The following is a 25,378-nucleotide window of genomic DNA, read 5'->3' on the forward strand; positions in this document are numbered from 1 at the left end:
AAATATTGTTTAAGTATTTTGGATATCACTTCACTTTAAGTGTCACCTCCTCCAGTGAGTCTTCCTGATTGCCTTGGATTAGTTTTATGCCCCCTCTATGAAACCGAGAGATCCTGCTCAGGTTTATTTTTCTTGTTATATCGCTAGTTCCATTACAAGGGTAGTTGCTGTCTTTTTCATTTAATTTGTTGACTTAGTGAAAGTTATTCAACAGACTTTCACAGTATATTTTCTTCTACTGTTTGAATCTAGAACCATGAGACTGTATAGTAAAAGAAAATTCTACTGTACAACTGATAAGAAATTTGATTTGAAACTTTTGTGGCTCTGATAATTGAAGGTCTAAGACTTTGGGAGTCTGTTTAGGATCTCCTCCTGCCAGCCTCACCCCAGTTTGGAGGGTTACCCTGGATAATAACACTGCTTGGTGTCCAGCCCAGAGCAGGTTGAGTGAATGAACGGCCTCATTCCTGCTGCCCATCTGAACAGTCATCCTGACCCTGATGTTAATTCTATTTTTCACCTAATTTCTTCTGCAATACTGACCAGATCTCAGACCTTTCCCAAACCCCAACTCTGACACCCATTGTGAGCCCAAGCACTGACTTCTTCCCCTATCACCAAGTCTAACCCTGAACTCTGATCTTTGACTGCTGCCCTAACCCTGACCTATAACCCTATCACTAACCTCTATCCCTATCCACGAACCTGGCCGCTGAACTTGGCCATAGCCATGACCTCAGCTTAATTTCAGCTCTAGGTTCCAGTTCGCCTCTCCTTCTTCCCCACTTAGAAATCCCAGGCTGCCCTGGGGGAGGCTGGACTAGACCTTGGCGGGGCCAGCTGGTTGCAGGGGAGAGTAAGCAAGCATGGGTAGGGCCAGGGAGGAGTCAGATTGGGCAGGGGTTGGGCCAGGAATGGTGGGGCTGGGGCCAGGGCAGGAGTGGGTGGGGCTAAGGAAGGGCCAGGCTGGGCACGGATGGGAACAGGTTGGGGTGGGCGGAGCCATAGAAGAACCAGGATGTGTGGAGGCATGGTGGTGGGTGGGGTGGCGAGTGGGCGTGGCCAGGTGGCTCATGAGTGGCATGGGCTAGTGTGGGCAGGGTCAGGGAAAAGACCAGAGTGGGTTGGGGCATGGAAGGAATGGGGAAATGAGGGTAGGTGGGGCACTGGGCACGGCCAGGCTGGGGGTGAGCCCACTGCTGCTTTCACTCACCTCCTGCAGCTGCAGCCGCACTTTGTTGAAGGCTCGCAGCCAGTTGGCCTTGGCTCTAGACATGGAGTCCTGACCCTGCTGGCCTTCCTCATCTTCTCGTGGCCTGAAACTGAGGCAAGGGATTTTATGAGGCTCTGAGGCCGGCACTCCCTCCACCCTCCACCCTCCGAGTGATGCTGGGCCCTCCATGGCCTCCCTGGCACTTCGGAGACACAATGACCCACCTGTGACCCTCTGACCAGCCTCAGTGATCCTCCCCCACCTTCCCACATGCCCATCACCTCTCTGACACCTTCAGGTCTCCTGGGTCCCTTTGCCACCTTCCTGGCCCCTCTGCAACTCTTCTGATGTTTTTGTGACCTCTCCAACCCTGGCAAACCCTCCAGCCCCTCACAACCTCTAAGACTCCTTCATGACCCTGCTTGACCCCCTCTGACCCCACTGAGCCACTTCTGACCTCCTAGACGCATCCCGATCCCTTCAATAAACTCAGGACCCTGTGACAACCTCTCCCCCCATTCCCCAGGTCTACACTGACCCCATCATGGCACCACTGACCCTGTGACCTTGTGACAGGCCCTCAACCCCTTCCTGTTACCTCTCCTCAGCCTTGAGGGGCTCAGGCTGAGGCTCCTGCTCAGCTGCAGGTGCCTCCTCAGGGGCGGCTGGCTCAGGGGCCACCTTGGCTATGTCAGGGACCTCGGTGGGCACGGCTGGGGCCTTGTCCTCCTTCTTGGGGGTGGCGGGTGGAAGACTGACACGCTTGAAGTCCTTGGGCTCAGCCACGGCCACCTCCTCGCGCTCAGTGTAGCCTCGGATGTCATCCGGCACCTCCTCCTCGTCCTCTAGCTCTTCCTCGTCCTCAGGCAGCTCCTCCTCCTCCTCCAAGAAGTCCTCCAGGTCCTCATCCAGCTCTTCGTCCAGCTCCTCATCCAGCTCATCCTCATCCTGGTCCCAGCGTGGCGAATCCTTGTGGTAGCTGACCGAGCTGTGGCAGGAGTGGTAGGAGTCCCGGTCCCGCTCGTCTTCCAGCTCAGAGCCCTGTAGGCTCTGTTCATCCGGGTCGAAGTCCTCACTCAGCTGCGAACTGCCCTGACTCAGCTCCCCTGAGGAGGCATAACGGCTGCTGCCTGTGGGGCTACAGGAACGGGCCAAGGGCTCAGGGGCTGGGGCACAGACCCACTGCCCATCCCAGCCCCGGTCATACAGGTTCCATCACCCAGTCATTCCCTGGATTGGTCATTCCCTGGATTCCCAGCATTGGTGGAGCTCCTCTGGTTGCCAGGGAAACACAGCCATGAACAAAAGACAAAAACACCTGTTCTTGGGGCATTTACCATCTTGGGGGGCAGGCAATAAAACCAGATCAGTGACATTAGTGATCATCGGTGACCTACCGTGCACCACTCCTATCCATGCACTATGGAGGCTGCAAAGTCTTCACCCACATGTTTGGGACCCCGAATCAGTGTCCCTGCCACAGCCCCCTTGGAGACCTAGCGCTCCTGAAACAAACATAGTAGCCCCTGTCTCTTGATGTACCCCCTACCCTCTGCCTCAACCTGGTCCTCCCACTGCCAAGCCCCCTCCGTTCATCAGGGACTTGGGCCTCCCTGCCTCCACTCCTTCCCCAACCTCCACTCACAGCTGATCCTGCGGCGGGTCCCTTCAGCTCCACCTTGTAAACATACGTGCAGTGCATCCACTTCCTTGCACCCTGGGCCCCACCCTAGCCCAGGCTCCGCCATCTCCACTCGATGCTGCCCTACCCAACATCCACTTCTCTCCTGAACAGTACGTTTTTCCATAGAAGCCTCAAAGGGGCTTATTGGAATCATAAACCCAAACACGGACCTCCCCTGTTCCAAACCCTACCACGCCTCCCTTGAAATAAAATTCTGTGCCGTGCTCTGCACCCCTGTGTGGTCCAAATCCTCCAACGTCTCCATCCCCATCTCCTTCCATCCTCCCTTCCCTCCCCCTGCTCCAACTACATCAGCATCCATCCTCGCTGTCCCTCCAGCACCCTAAATTGTGCCCACCTCTGGACATTTGCACTTGCTGTGCTCTCTGCCAGGAACATCCTTTCTTGCCTGCTTTATCTGGAAAGATGCTTTGATGCCCACTGAAATAGCACTTCTTTTTTTTTTTTTTTTTTTTAATAGCACTTCTTTGAGTGAGTCTCCCCCACCCTCCAGCCAGGTCAAGCCCACGCCCACCCATATTATATGCTCCTTATATGCACCCTGGATCACACTCGACATGACCAGGAAGGAATATCTGTCTCTGCGTGAGGGCAGACAGCATGACACAGGGGCCACCTCTCATCCCCCTTCTAACCACTCATTCAGTCATTCAATAAACAGCATTCCTTGTCTTAAACACTTTCTCCATTCCCAGTGACTAGGACTCTCTTCCCTGGCCAGGCCCTGGGATGCTGTAGGAATCAAACAGGGGTTTGATTCCTACAGTCCTTTAGTCCTTGTTTGCTAAGTTATGTATATGGTTGATTGCTTTTTAGTGCCTGTCCTTGTAGACAGCTGGGATGGGGGATCAGCAGGTATTATTTGCCTGGAAAGGACTCCAAACTCCCTCTGCTGGTGAATACCCCAGAAGTCCACCCCAGCACATTCTGGGGTCCCAAGTGAGGGGGGCAGCCTAGGACTGGGATCTCCACACAGGCCTGGATGTGTCCATCTGTGACCCTGGGCGCCATGTAAACTGCCCCAGTGGTCAGGCATGGGACCCAGTGGTCCCCGAGACTCTCCTCCCACCCCAGCTCTGACATTGGGGTCCAACACAGCTCTGACCCCAGATGCCTCCCCTGGATGCTATGTCCTCGAGTTAGCCACCAAGGGCCTCCCTGCATGATCTGGCCCCGTTCACCTCTCCAGCCTTTAGCTGAGCTGTCTTCTCTGCCTGGAATTCCTCTCCTAAGACTCTTCATCTATCCTTCAAGTGTTGGCTCCCAGGCACATTTCTCCAGGAAACCCTCCCTGCCCTTCCCCTCTGCCAGTGTGTCCAGTTGTGTTCCTCCCTCCAGTCAAATCCTGACCTGTGGGATGGAATGCCTGTCCCTCTGGGGGCCCAGCATCATCCAGCACTGGGCAGCAAGGCCAGGGTGGCCTGGGATGGTGGCTTGAGTCACTCTCAGGGGAACTCTGCCTCTGCATCCCCTCCCCGCCGTATGACTTGCTCATGGTGAGAGTGGAGAGTTCTCCCCCTTTTCCACTCCCCCATTCCATCCCAGGAATGTTTACAATAAATAGACTCCCCCCAGGACAGACAGACACACCCAAGGCCAGAGAAGGATAAGACATGGCCAGGCACACAGGATGGGAGCCAATCTGGGACCAGCTCTGTGCACATCCTGCTCTGAGACTCAAGCAACTCGCTCCCACTTTTTTTTTTTTTTTTTCCTTTTTTGCGTTATGTGGGCCTCTCACTGTTGTGGCCTCTCCCGTTGCGGAGCACAGGCTCCGGATGCGCAGGCCCAGCGGCCATGGCTCACGGGCCCAGCCGCTCCGCGGCATATGGGATCCTCCCAGACCGGGGCACGAACCCGTATCCCCTGCATCGGCAGGCGGACTCTCAACCACTGCGCCACCAGGGAGGCCCTCGCTCCCACTTTTTAAGCCTCAATTTCCCTATCTGTAAGATGGGCACTCCTCTGCTTTTCTTCTCCGAGAGAGACTTTTCCATCTACTAAAAGAGTTAATATTTTCTTAATATTTGATGTCTTACTCTCCTTTCAACTGTTTCCAGTGCATTGAAACTTTGTTCCAATAATTGCTTAAGTCTGAGCCACCTTGAATGTGCAAATGAATGATGCTTTACAAATTGTAGCAGTCGCAAAAATGGTCGGAGAAACTGTTAGGGAGACAGGAGTGCTTCTGAAGATAGTTTGAATAAGGAAGTCATGAATACAAATGGAAAGGGATCTAGTTCTTTGCTTTCAGGATAGCACAAGCACAAAGGAGTTGAATGAAGAATGCTAGAATAAATCCAGGGTAAGACTAATTCTACTCCCCCCTATGCCACTAAATGTTTTACCTTGAGTATGGCATTTCATTTCCTTGGACCTAAAAAATAAAGAGGTTAGACTAAATGCTCAATCTTTTTTTTTTTTTTTTGACGTATAGTTGATTTACAATGTTGTGTTCATTTCCGCTGTACAGCAAAGTGATTCAGTTATACTGTATACATATTCTTCTTTTTTTTTTTTTTTTTTGCGGTACGTGGGCCTCTCACTGCTGTGGCCTCTCCCGTTGCGGAGCACAGGCTCCGGACGCACAGGCTTAGCGGACATGGCCCACGGGCCCAGCCACTCCGTGGCATGTGGGATCTTCCCGGACCAGAGCACGAACCCGTGTCCCCTGCATCGGCAGGCGGACTCTCAACCACTGCCCCACCAGGGAAGCCCCATATTCTTCTTTTTTATTGATTTATTTTTTCGCCACACTGTGCAGCATGAGAGGCCTTAGTTCCCCGACCAGGGATCAAACCCATGCCCACCCCTGCACTGGAAGCGTGGAGTCTTAACCACTCACTGGACCACTAGGAAAGCCCCTATATCTTCTTTTTAAAAATATTCTTTTCCATTACGGTTTATCATAAGATACTGAATATAGTTTTCTGTGCTATAGGGTAGGACCTTGTTGTTTATCCATTCTATACATAATAGTTTACATCTGCTAATCGAACCTCCCACTCCATCCCTCCCCCTCCCCCTTGGCAACAAGTCTGTTTTCTATGTCTGCGAGTCTGTTTCTGTTTCATAGATAAGTTCATTTGTGTCATATTTTAGATTCCACATATAAGTGATATCATATGATATGTCTTTCTCTTTCTGACTTATTTCACTTAGTATGATAATCTCTAGTTGCATCCAAAATGCTCAGTCTTTTTAAAAAGTTCCTTCTAAAACGTCCCATATATAAACTATCCAAACTTTCTATGGTATATACAAAACATAGGAAAATTCAAAATAAAAGTTGTTCAAATACCTGCAAAAAAATATTATATTGGATGATGGTAAAGACTGAGTAGGGAGCTTACGAAGGTTTTCTTCAAATTATGTTTTACCCAAACTCTCCACAGCAAATGGAAATGTTTTCTGTCCTCATCATCTAACCTAGTAGCCACCAGCCACATGTGCATGACTCTTGAGCACTTGAAAAGTGTCCAGTAAGATGGAGGGACTGAAATTTTATTTAATTTATTTTAATTATTTTAAATTTAACTTTAAAATGCCACATGGGGCTACCATGTTGGGCAGCACAGATCTGAAAGCTTATTTACCTTGATGGCACAAAGATAAACCATTTAAAATTTATTTTCTTACTGCACTAGAAATAAAGTGATTCTGAGGGCTTCTCCAAATCTCAACCAGATGCAAACACTTGTTTGCGTAATTAACCTCTTCGTCAAGAGTTGGAGAAGGCCTGCAATTTGGGAGCCTGGATAGCTATGTTTAATAGCGAGTTTGCCCCTGAATTTTTGAATGTGGGGTAACACGGGGGTGATTCTGAGATGCTGCTGGTAACACAGAGGATGGACAATCTCCTTGGTTGAAGTCCTTGCTGATGATATAGAGGGAACATCACTTTTGTCCAGCTGTAGGACCTTGGGAGGCTAACTTTTCAGGCTCCCAGGTGCCTTTTTTAGGGCTGAGAGGCAGTGTGGCATTGTGGCTGTGGACTCAGAAGCCTGCTTGACAAGGTTTAAATTTTGGCTCAGCCACTTACTAGCTGTGTGACCTTAGGAAAGTAACTTAATCTATCTGCCTCATTTTCCTTATCTACAATGCCATGGGGAGATGAAGAGGTAAATTCTCACCTCATAAGATTGGTGTAAAGAATAAGCATATTATTTGGGACTCATTAGAATACATAGCACATAGTAAGTGCTCAATTAACCATCATTATTCTTCTTGCTTATAGGCTAGATATAGCAGGACCAGGATCAGAATGAGGTAGGTGAGGCTGAGTCTGCAAGTGCAGAGTCAGATCATGTCTTAACTTAAATTTGTATATTTTGCTAGTCATGGATTTTTAGAAATTTCATTGAAGTGTAACTTACATACAAGAAAATCTACTCTTACAGAGGAACATTTTGGTGATATTTTTTTCATGGATGTTTTTGGCATCCATTTTGATTTTTTAAAATATTGCATTAATATATTATTTATATTGAGTACTGAGTTTCTTGGCACCCTCTTAAGTTTTGTACTTGAGGCAACTTCAAGCATACCACACTCACCCCAGCCTAGTCCTGGACCTAAGTTATAGGGTTAACCTCCAACTCTGATATATCAAGGTCTCACACAAATAGGAGGCCCTGATGTATGTGTGAACTGAGCCTAATATCTTAAAGAGATTTGGGGGGTCATATTAATAGAAGTATAGGTTCAACATCAAGGGGGTTAAGAGCACTAAAAATTTTCATCCTGCTCACCCTTAATGGAGGAAATGTATTCTTTGGGGAGCAAACATTTTGCAAGAAGACCCATGACCAAAAATCCACTAGGTGGGGCTTTGCTGGTGGCACAGTGGTTAAGAATCTGCCTGCCAATGCAGAGGGCACGAGTTCGATCCCTGGTCGGGGAAGATCCCACATGCCGTGGAGCAACTAAGCCCATGCACCACAACTACTGAGCCTGCGCTCTAGAGCCCATGAGCCACAATTACTGAAGTCCGCGCGCCTACAGCCTGTGCTCTGCAACAAGAGAAGCCACTGCAATGAGAAGCCCGGGCACCACCACGAAGAGTAGCCCCCGTACCTACTCGCTACAACTAGAGAAAGCCCACGTGCAGCAACGAAGACCCAGCGCAGCCAAAAATCAAAACAATCAAAAAAAAAATTCACCAGGCCACTGCTTTCCACCCAGTGGGTTCACCTTAAACACTAGTCCTTATGATGATTTACCAGGTGTGAGACTCAGACAAGTGACTTAACTGCTCTGTGCCTTGATTCCCCATCTGTCAAATGGAACCAATGATACTCCCAACCAGAGAATGAAATGAGATGATGAAGGGAAGACGCTGGACCAGAGCTGGGCACATAGTTAGCTCCAAATACTATTATTTGCGCTGTTTATCTAACAGTCTCTACGTAGCACTTTCAGGCACCACCCTAAGTGCTTTACAAATATCCAACCTGTTTAATATCATGTTTGCTATTGTTCTGTTAAGAGACCAGGACTGGGGCGATCAGGTCAGCGAGGGGAGGTGGGCAGCAGCAGGCACAAGTTTCAGTCTCACAGGCTCAAGGACCAACACACTGCACCCTTGCAAGCCAGGGGACCCACCTATGGGGTAGGTCTAGGGACAGCCTACTTTGAAAAGAGTAGTGATGGTGGCTGGGCTGAGCAGGGGCAGCTCCCAAGTCACTGTGCCCATGCCTGCTGGTCAGGAGCACAGAGTCAGGGGTCACCAGGAGGGCTAGGTAGGACCACTCCAGGACCACGAGTCAGCTGCTTGCTGGGAGTCTTTCCAACATCACTGTGCCTCACCTCCCACCCCTATTAACGCTCATCTCTTCCTCCTTTCACCTCCTACCCTGAACAGTTAGAGAGTACAAAGGGACCAGGGGCTTTTAAGCGGAGTGCCAAAGAGCCCGCCTATTTCAGGGGAACCTCTCAGGGGCTTCCTGACTTCCATCTCTTTCTTCTGCCAAAGCAGACCCCCTTTAACCAAGCTTGGGGAGTTTTCTTGCAAGATTTTGGGTAAAGAAAAGGTTTTACTGCCTATAAGAAAGTATGGATGCTGCTTTCCTAGAACCCACTTACCTCCACCCCCAGCTCCCTCCAACCCCCTATTCCTCTCTCCCCCTCCAGGAGATAAGAGGTGGACACACACACACACACACACACACACACACACACACGAATCCTTCACTCCGCTGTGACTACCTGAGGGCCCGCGGCTCAGAGAACTCCTCATAACTGTGCATGGAGTCACTGTAGGATTCCCGGGAGCCCAGGGGTGGTGGTCGGACAGAATATTGGTGGACCGAGGCATTGGGCTGGGACGTAGTGTAATAGGGTGGCGGGATGCTGTTGCTTGTCTCGCTGCGGTAGTCACTGTCACGATCATCCACTGCACTGTCAGGGTCATCATCTGGAAGAGAGGGGAGGGGAGGGGGAGAGAGAGAGCACGCAATGGAGGCCAACACAGTCTCTCAGATTTAGGGCGTCTTCACTGATTGCTCACCCAAGAAGAGGAATCTACAAGAATGAATGAAGGCTCTTGGGTCATTTTAATAGAGATATAGGCTTTAGAATAAGGGAAGTGACTACTGGGCATATACCCTGAGAAAACCATAATTCAAAAAGAGTCATGTACCACAGTCTTCATTGCAGCTCTATTTACAATAGCCAGGACATGGAAGCAACCTAAGTGTCCACTGACAGATGAATGGAGAAAGAAGATGTGGCACATATATACAATGGAATATTACTCAGCCATCAAAAGAAACGAAATTATATGTAGTGAGGTGGATGGACCTAGAGTCTGTCATACAGAGTGAAGTAAGTCAGAAAGAGAAAAAAAATTCCATATGCTAACGCATATATATGGAATCTTAAAAAAAAAAAGGTACTGATGGACCTAGTGACAGGGCAGGAATAAAGACGTAGACATAGAGAATGGACTTGAGGACATGGGGTGGGAGGAGGAAGCTGGGGTGAAGTGAGAGTAGCATCAACATATATACACTACCAAATATAAAAGTTAGCTAGTGGGAAGCAGCCACGTAGCACAGGGAGATCAGCTCGGTGCTTTTTGATGACCTAGAGGGGTGGGATAGGGAGGGTGGGAGGGAGGCTCAAGAGGGAGGGGATATGGGGATATATGTATGCATATGGCTGATTCAGTTTGTTGTACAACAGAAACTAACACAGTATTGTGAAGCAATTATACTCCAATAAAAATCTATTAAAAAAAAAGAAGAAGAAGGGAAGTGAAAACCCTGCTTTGCTGTATGTGGGTCAAACTGGACCTAGAACCTGGGGTCCACGGTAGGTCCTACAATATGAGGAGGACAGGGACAAATTGGAAGGTGTCTTTTGGCTCAAATGTGAAAATGGACTTTTACTAAAGTCCAGGGTCTCTGAAAACAATATTCGTTTTTCCATCAGGCTTCCCATAACAGGAGTCACACAGATATTCACGGGGAAGTTGGAGAATCAAGAGGACAAGGTAGAATGTAAATGCCCTTTAACCCTCAGAGATTCCTTAATATCCGAGGATGGGGACCCCAGCCCTGAACTCACATACGCAGGAACAAAGAAGGGGCTCTACCAAGGTGCTGTCTTCCTCAAAAAGATCAGATTCTTAGGTTGGCAAGACTACCACATGCCCAGAATCTATCACTCTAATGGAACAGGGAGGGGTTGCCAAACTCCAAGTGTTTAATAAGAATTAAAGGATGTTTCAGTTCGGTTTGCTTTCCTTAGTAAATGGAAAACAGATTTTCTTTCTTAGTAAAAAGAAAAGTCTCAAAGGATGTTGGATTGTGGTGGGAACAGGAAAGACTGAATTTATTTAGAAAACAACAGTTGAGCTGAAAAGTGAGCACCCCCAAAATTAACCAGCCGATTGGGAAGCCCACAGTATGCTCGGCCATGGTATCAATTTACTGGCGATTTTAAACACCAAGGGGGTGGCTTGTACTCTTTATGCCTTTAAGTATTTTTGCTCTTTTCCCAATTTTTTTTTTTTGCTTTATTTTAACTTTCTAATTCTTTTCCCATTAATAGTCTATTTCTATATATTAAAAAAATAGGTCCAAAATTTTTCATGTGGTACACTGTTAAAAAATTAATTTCAAGGGCTTCCCTGGGGGCGCAGCGGTTGAGAGTCTGCCTGCCAATGCAGGGGACATGGGTTCGTGTCCCGGTCCGGGAGGATCCCACATGCCACGGAGTGACTGGGCCCGTGAGCCATGGCCGCTGAGCCTGTGCGTCCGGAGCCTGTGCTCCGAGACGGGAGAGGCCACAACAGTGAGAGGCCCGCGTACTGCAAAAAAAAAAAAAAAAAAAAAAAAAAAAAAAATTAATTTCATACTTCACGTAGAGCTAGCTATTTGATTCATTCCCTATTTGGCCTTCAGAAAAACCTTAAATTCATTTTTAGCCAGCAAAGCCGGCCTTACCGAAGTACCTCTGGTTTCCTGGTTTCTCATTTGACTTGAGCCATTGTGACCTGCAAGCTCTTTATCCTGTCCCTGCCATATGGCCACCTTCTGATGCGCTGCGCGCCGACCGTGCTGGCGTCAAGGGCAGAAGCAGTTGTGAATTTCCGCAACTTAGATTTGTGGGCGTCAGGGTGGAACTGTGAAGCCATAAAGGGCCTAAAGTGGGGGAACTGAAACTGGGGACAATTTGTCAATATCACCAAATTGCCCCTCTGACCAAGTTGTTTTCTACCCAATTATTGGGGTTTATAGCCTACCATATTGCACTTGACCGGACTGAGATGTTTCCAACCAAATCACATGAGGCTCTGTGCATATTCACCCAATTAATTTTCTCTCACAAATTATCTGTTTTTGAGGGGCAGATTGCTTTCTCTTGGATTCTTTCTGCTTTTACTAGGACTCTGCTTTTTACCAAATAGTTTGTGACCAAATTGCCCGCTTCTGGATAAGGCATTTTCAGCCACTTTTGTTTTGACAAAATGGCCTGCTTTGGGCCTAATTGTCTTCGCTCTTCTTGACCCAATTATCAGCTTTTGCTAAACTGGTTTTAATCCAAAATGTCTTTTTTTTTTTTTTTTACTGTATTGTTTGTTTGTGGCAAACTGGTTTTGATCAAGCCTAGCTGTCTGCCAAATGCTTATTTTGGCTAACTTTGCTTCTGATTGACTTGTTTCTGACAAATACTTTTGGATCAAAATACAGTTGACCCTTGAACAATGTAAGGGTTAGGGACGCCAACCCTCCGTGCAGTCGAAAATCCATATGTGATTTTATAATTGGCCCTCCATATCCACAATTCTGCATCCATGGATTCAACCAACCAAGGATTGTGTAGTCCTGTAGTAGTATTTATTGAAAAAATCCACATACATATAAGTGGACCTGCACAGTTCAAACCCATGTTGTTCAAGGGTCAACTGTATTTGTAAACAGTTTTCCTGCTCCTGGAGGGAGGGTGGGGTGCAACTTGTCCATCAGGATATGGGGGTGGGGTGGGAGGGCCCCCAGTTGATGGAGTAGAGATTAGGAGGTAGATTCACGCTTAGACTAGAGGACCGGATTTCTCTGAAAAGGTCATGGGGAAAAGAGAACTATTCCTTAAGGAGAAAAATGGTCATCCAATTTTGGGGGAGGTAGCTTGTCTCTTTTCCCCAGGGGCAAATTGGAGGAAGATGTGTGTGTGTGTGTGTGTGTGTGTGTGTGTGTGTGTGTGTGTGTTGGGGGGGCTTTGGGAGCTGAGGTCTCCAGAGTGAGATCTGTCTGGGGGTCTCTGCCCAGCTGCTCTGTCTGAGACCCTCTTCCCTCCCTGCCCACCAGCCTCTGAGTGACATCGGGGCTGGAGGAGGGCTCCAGGTAGAGGAGGAAGATGGGGAGACAAAAAGGAAGGAATCACAGGAGAGGAGGTGAGGTTATACATGGGGGAGCAAGCGGGTGGGGGGCCCACAGTGCCCAGCTGGAGACAGGCAGGTTTCCTGTCTATATGCCCACTCCTCCCAGCTGAATCCTCCCACCCAGAGTCGTGTTACCCACTCCCCACCAGACAGAGCAGGACCCTCCAACAGATGTTAGTGATCAGGGGGCAGGAGGGCACAAGAGGGGTCTTGCCAGTCCTCTGGCCCCAATGTGCCAGCCACAGGCTCCCCATTTCCCTGAGCAATGGGGTGGGGGCCTCAGGGTCGCCGAGGTGCCCACCTCCCCATGGCCTCCCAGAACATCAAGCTGAGTACTTACTCTGCTGTTCACCCCAGCCAAAATAATTCCAGTTGCCTACAAAGAGAAGGGGCAGAGATAATAAAAGGGAGAAGGCAGAGGGGGAGGCATGGGGAGGGGGGCTCCCCCATCCTCCCCATCTCCTTCTCCCAGCCCAGGACCCCATCCCCTTCTGCCCTGTGTATCTTCCCTGAGTATCACTTTAACTACTGACTATTGTTATACCTTCACTCACCACCCTGGGAGGAAGGCGGGATACCCCCATTTTTGGACAAGACCACAGGCTCAGCCAGGAAGTAATAAAGAAGGCATTTGGACCCAGGGTTTTCCAACTCTGAAGTTTGGGGTCAGCACTCCTCATTCCTTCCCTTCCCACCCCCCAGATAATGAAAGAAACACTGGACTGGAAATCCCCAACTTTGAAACACCCCTGTTGGGCGGGTTTTTATTTTTAATCATTCTTATCCTTTTATAGGTGAAGAGGGCTCAGAAAGGTAGAGTGAAAAGCCTAAAGTCACACAGCCTGAGCATCAGGACCAGGGAGAGAACTACATTTTCATCGCCTCATCCCCAGCATCTGGCATCTCAGAAAAACCACTTGGACCAGAATCTGACTCCTCTGACACTTGGCCGCCTCCTTCGTGAAATGGGGGTGGTAAGACAGTCCCAAGAGAACTCGGAGGTAAACGCTGGGTGGTAGGTCTCCATTCTCAAATTGAACCCACCTCTGGCTTCAGGTCACCTGCCCAGGTGCTGTTTGTCCTCTGCTCCTGCCCCCACCGTGCCTGTCTCTGCCCCCATCACAATCCTTCAGTGACCCCATTCACCAGAGAGGGGGTTTGTAATTTCTTCAGGGCAGTGATGACCCCTCCCCAGGCAGGGAAGATAAGGGACTTTCTCCATATCACACCCCAAGTTAGGTCTCCCAACTGCAGTCCCCCAGCCCCTCCCTTCACCAGGCTCCATCATCACATATCCTGGGCATATGGGGGTGGCGGGAGGTGGACGACGGATACAGGGGAGACTGTGAGAGGGGAGGAAAGGAGGATGCGGAAGCAGATGGAAAAGGAGAAAGAGGTTGAAGTGTGGGGTAGGGACCAAGTGTCATGGGTGGGGGTTTTGTCCTCTGAGACTATATGATTTTCACTTCCTCCTCACTTCAGAGGACTTGGAGGGCACTTTTAGGAGAAAGTCATCTAGACCCGTGGAGACCTGGTCTGGGGGCATCTGAGTGTCCACAGGAGGATAGACACTCTTGAAAATTTCTGCCTTGATGGAGGGACAATATACAGAGAAACATGGCGATCATCATCATAATTAATAGACGTAGCACACTGGAAAGAGAAGCAAACTTGTCGCCCCTCCGACCTGGGTTCAAACCCTGACTCTGCCTCCTGCCAGGTGTGTGACCTTGGCAAGTCACTTTTCCCCTTGGGCCTCAGTTTCTTTATCTAAATAAATGGGCGCCTATTATACATGTGTTGGCAGGATTGTCTGTCTGCACCATCTGAGTGTGGGCTGCTTGGGGGTCTGTGTTGGCCTCATGGAAGTTTGATGAATGAGTTATAAGTCCTCATCCAGGATCTAATGAATGGAATTGAAGAGTCTGCAAAGTGTTTTTCAAGCCTCCAGATGTTCTGGGTCCTTCCAAAAACCATCAGAATGCAGGGGCTGGCAGGTGCCCCTGTTTCAAAGAGAGAGGCTCTAAGGATCAGAGAGGGATCGGGACATGCCTGTGGCCACATAGTAAGGCAGGACTCAAACCCAAGTCCCAGATCCCTTTTTCTTTCCACTACACTGTGAGGGGATACTGTGTGCTCTTAGGACTCATATCTCTGGAGATGAGTGACCCGCTCATTACACAGGACAGTCATGGGGTAGAGGAGGGATGAGGGCTTCAGTTGAAGCCCAGGAAGGAATTGAGAAGTACTTACAACACTGGTTGCTGGGGACAGGAAGAGGCTTGTCTTGTTCATCCTGGAATGAATACTGAGGGGGAGGGAAGGAGAGAGGGTGTGTCTCAGGGGGGTGCCAGAAGCCAGGGGATCAAGATGGTCCTCTGTTCTGTTCTATCCTGACTTCCCCCGCCTCCTATATCCTCTCCCTCTGGAGGAGAAGTTTACAGATGTCCACAGAGAAAGAAAGAGGGAGAGAGAGACACAAACAGAGACCATGAGAAACAGATATAGAAAAAAGAAAAAGAGACACAGATGAGGGAAAGAAACAGGGGAAAGAGAGAGAAAACAGTGACGCAGGGAGTTGAAGAAAGGTGATGAGAACTCAGGTTGGACAAAAATTGCTAACATGTGAGTGTGGCCCCTTTGCCCTCCACCTCCCACTAAAGGGTGTTCTAGCCTTGCCTGCTATTTCTTCCCTGCCCTCACCTTCTGAAGATTGTCTTCTGGGCCACACTGGGTCTTTGAACTGTGAAAATATAGAGTGTAGAAGAAGGGGGATGGCATGGAAGAACAGAGGTACAGAAGCTAGGGCTGGGAGTGGGGGAGGAGAACTTTTAAGAAAGCCTGAAAGTGTGACTCAAGGAGTTGAGGGGTGAGGGGCAGAAAGGGCGTGTAAGAACTGTTACAGGGCCTCTATATCTCCTTGATGGTATTTGGTAAATACACAATTTGACTCGATTGAAATTGTCGTGTCATTGGTGGACCGTATGTTCCCTGATGCCATCGTTGGTTTGAGACTGGACCACATGGGTCACTGATTTAGTCAGGTTACAAAGAGTTAGAGACACAGACACAGGGAAAGACAAGTGGAAAGAGAAACAGAGACAGAGAGTGGAGGACAGGGGGAGACACAGAGAGAGGGGGGGAGAGAGAGAGAGAGAGGAAGAAAAGAGCCCCCATGCCAACGCTCACCTCATCCTGGTCCCGCATGGCATTCAGCTGCTCCAGCTTCTTGGCCCAGTAGCGTGCCTCCTCCTCAGGGATGTCTGGAAGCAGAGACCTGGCCATGAGCCTGGAAGCCCCTCCCTGCCCCTCAGCCTCCAGCCAGTGCATCCTGCAGGCCTATGGGGCTGGTCTCCAGTGGGTGGGGGAGAGGAAAGGAGGACAGGGTGGCACCCCTGACGACCGCCCCTCCACCACACATCCAGAACTGCCTTGGGAATGGGTGGCGGGTGAGAGAGGAGCTGCATCCTAGCATTACCAGGACGGGGACATCATGGGTTCTTGGAAGGATGATGTGGGAGAACTGAGCTGCTTCCAGGAAAGGTAAAGAGGCCTCTCTGTGTCTCTGCCTTTGTTGATCTCTACATGTCTCTCTCTCTCTCTCTCTCTCTCTCTCTCCATTTCTCTGTCTCTGTCTTTCTGCCTTTGTCTGTCTCTTCTCCATATCCAGCTCACCTCTGCAGCTTAAGACCTCACCAAGGACCAGCTAAGACAGTTCAGACCTGAGCCCCACTGGTGGCCTGCAGGAGCTGGAGTGTAAAGAGGCCTCTCTGTGTCTCTGCCTTTGTTGATCTCTACATGTCTCTCTCTCCATTTCTCTGTCTCTGTCTTCCTGCCTTTGTCTCTTCTCCATATCCAGCTCACTTCTGCAGCTTAAGACCTCACCAAGGACCAGCTAAGACAGCTCAGACCTGAGCCCCGTAGGTTGAAAAGCACTTGCAGCCCACTGGTGGCCTGCAGGAGCTGGAGTGTACTCTGCATGCGGCAGGCGTACATCTCTGCTGACTCGCTGTAGCCGAGGAGACTCTCCTCTTGGGAGGGGGAACCTCATCCTCAGAATACAGTGTTGTCTGGACCCACCTAGACCTGACCATTCTCCTGGGGCTGGGTGAGGGTCCCACCCTACCCAACCCCCCGCCACACTCACCTAAGGGCAGTTCAAAGCGGGTGTCAAGGAGGATGCGGTGGAAGGTGGGGTCCTTAGTGCCGCAGATCTCACTGTCCGCCATGATGACCTGAGAGTCCAGGGTCAGCCACTCTCCGGGGCCCTCCTGGGGTGTGGGTGGAGTACCAGGGGTTAGGGTTCCGGGTGAGGTGTGGTGGGTAACATATCTGCTGCACACCGACCAACAGGCTCCCTATTCTCAAATGAAATGTCTCCCTCACCCCATCTTACCCTTACTCCAAGAGCAAGGGCCATGTCCCCACTTTAGATGAGGAAACCAAGACTCAGAGAAGGAAGGTCTCAATCCAGAGCAACATGGTGGGTCCAGGGGACCCAGATGCAAGGACCCAGAGAGAGAGACCTGTAGGGTCAGGTAGGGGCGGTCCCGGCCTTGCACAGCACTCCTCATCCCTAATGAGGGGTTATGGGGCCCCGACTGCAGATAAAAGACCTGGTCCTCCCACCATTCAGGGAGGATACCCCTGAGTGAATGAACCAGTCCCCCTTGGTTCAGGGAAATGAGCACTTGAGCAGGTGGGGTCCACTCTGAACCTCAGTTTCTTCATCTCTGAAATGAGAATGATGCTCTGCAGAATCTTCCTTCTGCAGCCCCAGGGAAAGGCTGGCAGTGATGGGGAAGTAGTCCAGGGTCCCTTGCATAGGTCATGGTTGTCCCAGGTGACTAGGCCTTCCTCACACCTGGAGGGTCACTGAGGAAACTTTGGGTCACCCACAACCCTTCCTTTTGGGCTCGCCTGGACTATTGCGCCTCTTTCCTCCATCTCCATTTATTCATTAAAAAATAAACCCTATCTGGTGCCTGCTCTAAGCTTGGTCCACATTGGGCAATGCCTGAGAAGCCCACAGTCACAGGAGATAGAGCCTGACACAGACACCCGCAACACCATGAAGTCAGGGCCAGGATAGAAGGAGGGAGGGGAGGGGAGGAATCCAGGCAGAAATTAGGGAGGGCTTCCTGGAGGAGAGGGCATGGGAGCTGGGCTTAAGGGTGATGGAAAGGAGGACACTTGAAACCCAGGGAACAGCATATGTGAAAGTTCAGAAGCTATCCCTGGGGACTGTGAGGAGTGTAGGTTGAGGTGTGGGGGAAATAAGGCTGGCAAAGTGGGTTGGTGCCATCTGGAAGGCCTCCCAAGGGTGATGGGCAGGGAGGGCAGGATTGGATCTTAGGTGCCAAGTGGAGAGGGTGAAATTTAAGGCCTGGAGGTTAGAGAGGAGGCCAAGGTTATTTTCTTTGGGACTGGCGTAAACTCCCTGATGCCCATCTAGGCACAAAGTGCTAGTTGCTTGCAATATCCCTTCTCCTTTCTTCCATAGGGATGCATTTCTAGCTGGGCACAGGGCTATGCAGCCTAAGACTACATATTCTAGACTCCCTTGCAGGTAGGTGGTGCCACATGACAGTTCTGGCCAATGACAGCCAGCTTCCAGTTTGGGCCCTTAATTAGGAGTGCAAACCCCTTCCCTTGCTACCTTTCCCTCCCCTGACTGGAATGCAGATGTAACGGTAATCCTTGAGCAGCTATCTTGGGCCATGAGGTGGAAGCCACATGAGGAGAAAGGCAGAGCAACAAGATGAAAGGAGTTTAAACCCTGGTGACTGGAGCTGCCACTGCAGCCCTGGATGTCTACATGAACATTGTCAGGGGATGCAGATAGATGTCCATCTTGTTTAGACCATTGGCCTCTGGGCCCCTCCCAAGCACTCCTATCCAACCCTCATCCCACCACTCACTTCATTGGACTGGCGGATGGTCCGCAGAGGGATCCACACAGTGCCCACCATCGTGTCCCAGATGAGACCCTTGTTCCATACCTCCACCGTCAGCCCCAAATCCAGGCGGTTAATTTCGCTGTGGAGAGAGGTAATGAAGTCTCAGAAAAGTCAGTTCACTCGCCTTTGGACACATGACCAACTAGAATTCAAACCCAGGCCTGGGTGAGTCCGAGTCAGGAAGGTAACACAGAAGTTCTTATTCTACAGAGGAGAAACTGAGGCCAAAGGACTAAGTTACATGCTCAGGGTATCACAGCAGAACCAGGATTCCAAGCTGAGAAAGAAGGAATGGGGACAGGTGTCACATGTCTCCCGTAGCCCCAAATCACCTGGCCCTTCCTCTGGCCCTCAGACCCTGAGAATGCTGGTTAAGTGAGGAAGAGGCTCAAATGCCCTCCATGGCTCCCTATTACCCCAAGATAAGGGCATCTGTGGTGCCTCCATCCTTCCCAGTGTCATCTCTATCCAATCAGATGAGGACACCCTTGAGCATATGAATGATTACACCTCTAAGCACTTTCCCTGCAGGCCCCATTCTGGAAATATGCAGATTTGGTAGTAAACCTTGGTGAATGTCCAGTTCACTGAACCTACCAATTTACCAAAGATTTATCTTAAGGAATGTTCTCCTTGAATATAACTGTTGACCATGACCTGGTCATTCAGTAACTGGCTTTAGGGGGATTGGGGACCACTCTGTCCTGCCCCCTTCACATTTTCCTAGAATTGTAGAGCCAGTTCCTTTCTTCTTTCCCCTTTCTTCTTTCCTCTGCTCCAGAATCCCAACTCTGGATTCCCTCATGGCCTCCACTAGTGACAGTCCCCAGCCAGGCTCTGCTCAGGGGTTGAGGGCTGCCTGGGTCCAAATCCCAGCTCTGCCAGGTACAGGCTGCATGTCACTGAGCAGGTGGCTTTGCCCCTCTGGTCCTCTGTTTCCTCATCTGTAAAATGAGGATTATGTTAGCACCCTCCCTCCCAGGGTTATAAGCAAAATTGATTTAATCAAAGCCTTAGAAGAAGGCATGGCACATTTTGGCCATCACCAGAGTAGGTGGGATGTAATAGGAGGCCCCAAGGAGCTCCAGGTTGAGGGGAGGGTCCAGGTCATGAATTCATTCAGTTATTAGACAAATATTTATCGAGCACCTATTGTGTGCCAGGCTCTGTGCTTGGCATGGAGATCACAGTGGGAACAGAGACCAATAGTGCCTTACCCACGTGGAGCTCACAGTCCAGGGGAAGGGGCCAGAAAGGTGTCAAAAATCACACAAATGAATAGAATAACAATTGGTGGCAGGGCCTGAAATTACTGTTCAATTGCAGCTTGAGGGTGGTGGTCAGGGAAGACTTCCCTGAGGAGGTGACACAGCTGAGACCCAAAGGACGGAAGGAGTCAGCTGGGATGGGGAGGGAGGGGGAAAGAAGAACAAGAGCAAAGGTCCTGGAGCAGGAACAAGCTGGACATGTTGGAGGAACAGTGCAGAGGTGGGTGTATCTGGGCAGGTGAGGCAGGAGAGATGAAACAAGATACTGGTGTGAGGTCACAGGGGCCTGGCCTTGGGGGGCTGCAGGGACAAATATGGGTTTTGCTCTTAGGTTGATGAGCCACAAGCGTCAGGCAAGTTTGGAGAGTGACCGGATGTGATTTGCAATTTTAAAAATATCCCCCTTGCTGCCTAGAGGAGAACAGATTGCAGGAGGTGGATGGCAGCAGGAGGCCAGGGTGGAGGCTGGCGGGCAGAGGGGACTTGGCTGGTGGCCTCGGAGATAAAGGGAAGCGACTGGATTCGGGAAGTGCTTTGGAGGCAAAGCTGATGGCTGGACACAGGGCTGAAAGAAGAGCGAAGGGAGTCCCAGACGACACCCGGGTATCCGGCTGTGCCCTGCAGAACCAGCAAAGTGCCCGGCTGTGCCAAGGGGTGTGGCCATTCAGGTCCAGTCGCTGCAGACTCACAACATGAAATCCTGCTCCCAGCTGGGCTGGCTGCCCCGTACGGCAATGGTCGTGCTCTTGACATTCTGCACCTTCAGGGTCACATAGGTGTTGAATTTCTCTGTGGCAGTGAGAGCGGAGGTCAGTGCAAGGGCTCAGGGACTCCCCCATGCCACTTCCCAAGCTCTCGATAACACCCCTATGATCCCTCAGGGGCTGTGCGTTCTTGGGCCCACTCCAGGTCCACCACCCTGAGGTGCTTCTGTGCCTCCACTCCCAGGCCAGCCCCCAGAGCCCCACCCCCAGCCCCTCAGAGCACTAGGGAGGGGCCTTGGTGCAGGGAGATGTGGAATTTGGGGATACCTAATCCTGATGCTTAGAAATGACTACGTCCAATATCCTTGGACATAGGAAACTTCCTTTGCCTCTCGGAACCTCACTTTTCTCAGCTGCAGCCTAATCTAAGCGTCCCCACCCTATCTCTTAGGATTCTGGGAAGCACCATTGGCTCAGGGTGAGCCCCACTCCCAGTGGAGTCTTCAGGCGATGGCTGGGAAGACTGCTGGGACCCTAGAGCAAGTCTGACACTCTCTGTGATGCTCAGCAGACATAGAGCCCAAGTTCCCCGTCACTGGCTCAGACGCCCTCTCCCGTCTCTCCAAGAGGTGGACAGACAGACAGACAACACAGGAGAGGACAGGAATAGAGGCCACTTACCTTGGGCACCATCAAACTTGGCTTTTTTGACTGCGGAGAGAGACAGAGAGAGGGAAGGGAGATGGGCAGAGAGTTGGGGAGGAGAGAAAGAGACACAGAGAGACACATGAAAATAGAGACATAATGAGAGAGGAGAGAGATACAGAAAGAAAGAGACAGAGAGAAGAGAGGCAAAAGTGGCCAATAAAGAGACCGAACAGATTTAAAAAACAAAACAACACAAAACAACAACAACAACAAAAAAAAAACAAGATAAAGACAGAGGCAAAATCAGAGACAGAGGCAAAGACAATGAGAGGAAGAGAAATAGGGAGAGGAGGGAGGCAGGGATGAGAGGGAGAGAGAGAGAAGCCATCAGACAGATGAGCACAGGCCGACCTGGAGTGGAAGGAAGTTTGGACCTTGGGAGCAGTCCATGTCCCACCCTCCTCCCCATCAAACTCCCCTAGAGCTCCCTCCCTCCAGTTGTAACTTCACCAAAATTGAACAAGATTCAAAAGAAGGAGCTGGGCAGGTGGCAAGAGAGGCTTCTTACAGGAAGTCCTCCAGGATTGCTTCAGAAGGAGGAGGGGAGTTGGGGAGGAGGTAAGGAGAAAGGAGAAAACAATCTCCAATGATTCCCATCCCCCTGTTAGACCAGTGAGACTTCTCCACGAATTGTCCAGCTCAGCCTGTCCTCCTGAATGCTTCCAGGGTTTAGAGTCTCATATTCAAAGGGGACTGGGCGAGGTGGGAAAAAACAACCCAGAGAGCTGACTCCATAGTGCACATAGAGATATCCCAGTCCTGGCCAGTAGGTTGTTAGAGCTTGTCCAGCCCAACTTACCCGTGAAAGGTGCAACTCAAATATACCTCAGGGTTCCACGTGGTCCAGTCTCTTCATATTTCACATAACCCCACAACCCCAAGTGATTCAAAGCAATTCCACTCTTTACTAGATCTTCTCACAGGACATTAAACTTTCACTTTCATTACCTCTCAAACTCTGCATCTGCCCCCAATACATTTCTCTACCATTACTCTCTACTCCCACCTGAAACCTGCTCCCAAACTGAGACCTCTCGATTTCCATATTTCTTCTCCCTTTAACATTTTCAAATGAATATTTTTGTTTGAGTAGGCAATACACCCACATTTTACAAAATCCAGAGCAACTGAAAGATCATACAATGAAGATAAGGCTTTTTCTACTCCAGCTCTCATTCTCCCTCCTGGATGCAATCAACAGTACCAATTCCTTGTGGTACTAGAGATGCATAAGCAATCATGTGCACATGTGCATTACTTTACTTCCTACACAAATGGTAGCATTCTACACCCTCTGCAGAACCTTTCTTTTTCTCAGTATGTCTTAAAGAGGGTATGCAAGTAAGTTGAAGGATAAATTCCTAGAATCAGAATTGCGTTTCTATTCTTTCTTCTTTTTTTTGAGAGTCAAGTTCAGCCTTTTTCTGGGCAAGTGCCACAGCCTCCTATCTGGGATCCAGCCTCCCATAGAGGGTTCATTTCTCTGTCCTCATCACTTGAATTTCTTCCTCAAAAAAGCACCTGAATGGAGCCAGTGAAGAGAGAATTCTCATCAAGGGTGGGGGAAGTAGAGTGGTTCTAAACACTTGTCAGTAAATACTATTTGTTCCTGTTGCAGACAGACTGTGGGGAGGATGAGGTTGGGGGTGGGGATTGATGCCCAGAAGCACTGAGTGAGCTCCCCAGAGTTGCAGAGCAGAAGAGGGAATGAGTGCCTTCCTATGCCAACACCAACACCACCCCAAGACCCAGATTTTAAATGCAAATGGGTTGGGCATTATGCCCGCCATACCTGGGTTTGGGTTTGGGAGGTAGAACACAGATAGAGCCCTTGACTGGTCATCGGGAAAGGTGAGCCCTTGTTCAGCATGGAGTCAGGTGGAGCTGGGTTCAGATTATGGTGCTGTGTGACCCTGGGCAAGTGAACCCCCCTCTCTGGGCTTCCATCTCTGTCTCTCTCTCTTTCTCTTTCCCCCATATGCAAAATCAGTCATCGAGTCCTGTCTTCCCCACCTTCCCACTCAAGGCACATGACTGCACATGCAAAAGTCCCTCTCTTGCGGGAGAGGGTCCCTACCCCTGTCCCACATGCCCCCTCTCATAGCCTCAGCCCCACCCAGACCACAGAGAGCTCAGCCACCCAGCCCATCATCTCTGGGATTGCGTGAGGCTCAGGGGCACTTAGGATGTTGTCCAGCAGTAGCTCCAGGCCTTCCTCCTGGGGGACCTCCAGCTTGCAAACCTGATGACTCTGTGAAGGAGGAGGAGGGTGCAGGGGAAGGGCGGGGAGGGAGAATGATGGGAGAGACACGGAGGCTCAGAAAGGCACATACATAGAGGGACCAACATGAGGAGAGAAAGGAAAAGGAGGGAGGCAGAAGTGAGGGGAGATGAGACATGATAGTCAGAGACACAGAGACACACAGATTTTCACTAGGGAGGGCAGGCAGGGAAGATGCTGCAGAGAGGAGAGGCAGGATTGGGAGAGAAAAGCTGGCGGTGGGAACCAGAGAGGAGGTAGGTGCCAGGCCCTGGGAGATCTGAGGGACTCACGGGGGTGTGACCGAATCTGGGCCCCACTCTGCACCTCCCTCTCTGTGTCCCTTTTTTACAGACCAGGGGCAGAGCTCAGAGGGGAAGCCAGTTGTCCAAGGTCTGTCGCCCATCCTCTCCTCTAGGGAGGAGGTCTCTCCCTGTCTCCTTCCTTCCGATGCTGGTTCTCTCCACCCGTCATCCCCTTGTCACGTCTTTCTGTCTCTCTTCTTCCCTTCCTCCCTCTGCCTCTGTCTTTCTTGTTCCCAGTCCCTTATCTCTCCCCCTTTCCTCCTCCCTAAGTCTCTCTGGGCCAGAGGGTAATGGGCTCAGTTGGGGTCCACAAGCCGTGGGAGATTGCCGGAGAGCTCTAGCTCTAAGAGTGAGCCCCTGGGCCCCTTCAGAGAGTTCAGGGTGAGGACATCAATATATGCTCATCACTGGGGACTCAGAGGGGGGAGGGGCAGACTCAGGGTGGGAGACGGGGCTCAGAGAAGAATGGGCAGTCAGAGTAGGAAGCTCATGGCGGGGAATAGGGTGTGCGATAAGAAGGAGGGGGGTAGGGGACTAAGGGAAGGGGGCTCGGAGAGCTTGGAGGAGGCTCATGACGGGGGAGGGGACTCAGGAAGGGTGGGTGGCCTCAGGGAAGGGGCTCAGGGGATAAGAGGGCTTGGAGGGGGCTTCCCTGGTGGCGCAGTGGTTGAGAGTCCGCCTGCCGATGCAGGGGACACGGGTTCGTGCCCCGGTCCGGGAAGATCCCAAATGCCGCGGAGCGGCTGGGCCCGTGAGCCATGGCCGCTGAGCCTGCACGTCCGGAGCCTGTGCTCCGCAACGGCAGAGGCCACAACAGTGAGAGGCCCGCGTACCGCAAAAAAAAAAAAAAAAAAAAAAAAGGGCTTGGAGGTAGGGGCTCGGGTGGGGGTGCGGATGGGGCTCAGAGAAAGAGCCGAGTCTCTCTCTGCCTCTCTCTTCCCCGTCAGCGAGAGGAACCCGAGTCATTGTCGCCTTCACCACCGTCATCGTCATCACATCTCCGCCCCGCTGCCTTGCCCCTGCCCGCTGCCTTCCTCTTGCCTGCGGTATCGGGGTCACCAGGGCGGAAGCGCCGCCCCTCCTTCACGAGCTCCTGGTCACAAGCACGAAGCTATTTATAACGTGGGCGAGGAGGGCGTGAGCAACGCGACCGCGGGGAGTGCTGAGTGGGGGAGGTGCCCACTGACGGGCGGGCAGGAGATACCGCGTCACGCCAGGTCAGCAGACTGCGCGGCCTCCCCGGTCCCTGCCCACCCCCCCCGCCCCCATCTGCGCTGACTGATTAATGTGGACGCACAGGCAGCTGTGGCCCAGGGCAAAATCGGTGGAAGTGAGAGCAGGGGCTCATTGGCGCTGCCAGGCTCTG

At 50.8% G+C, this 25,378-nt stretch overlaps 1 protein-coding gene across 1 annotated transcript in view; it reads right to left on the minus strand.

The window, feature by feature from the left end:
* Positions 1-24,999, minus strand: part of UNC13A (unc-13 homolog A) — a 57,976-nt gene extending 32,977 nt beyond the window's left edge. Inside the window, exons 1-12 of the mRNA XM_060094455.1 lie at positions 24,985-24,999; positions 23,629-23,698; positions 21,421-21,450; positions 20,725-20,824; positions 18,729-18,846; positions 16,955-17,078; positions 15,997-16,070; positions 15,061-15,115; positions 13,148-13,183; positions 9,129-9,336; positions 1,815-2,354; positions 1,217-1,325 (exon numbers count right to left, since the gene is read on the minus strand). Of these exons, the coding sequence (XP_059950438.1) occupies positions 1,217-1,325; positions 1,815-2,354; positions 9,129-9,336; positions 13,148-13,183; positions 15,061-15,115; positions 15,997-16,070; positions 16,955-17,078; positions 18,729-18,846; positions 20,725-20,824; positions 21,421-21,450; positions 23,629-23,698; positions 24,985-24,999 (1,479 nt within the window). The remainder of the gene's footprint in view (positions 1-1,216; positions 1,326-1,814; positions 2,355-9,128; positions 9,337-13,147; positions 13,184-15,060; positions 15,116-15,996; positions 16,071-16,954; positions 17,079-18,728; positions 18,847-20,724; positions 20,825-21,420; positions 21,451-23,628; positions 23,699-24,984) is intronic.
* Positions 25,000-25,378: the final 379 nt, after the last annotated feature.

Source organism: Mesoplodon densirostris, chromosome 3 (genome assembly GCF_025265405.1).
Source record: "Mesoplodon densirostris isolate mMesDen1 chromosome 3, mMesDen1 primary haplotype, whole genome shotgun sequence".
In the NCBI taxonomy this organism is placed as follows: Eukaryota; Metazoa; Chordata; class Mammalia; order Artiodactyla; family Ziphiidae; genus Mesoplodon; species Mesoplodon densirostris.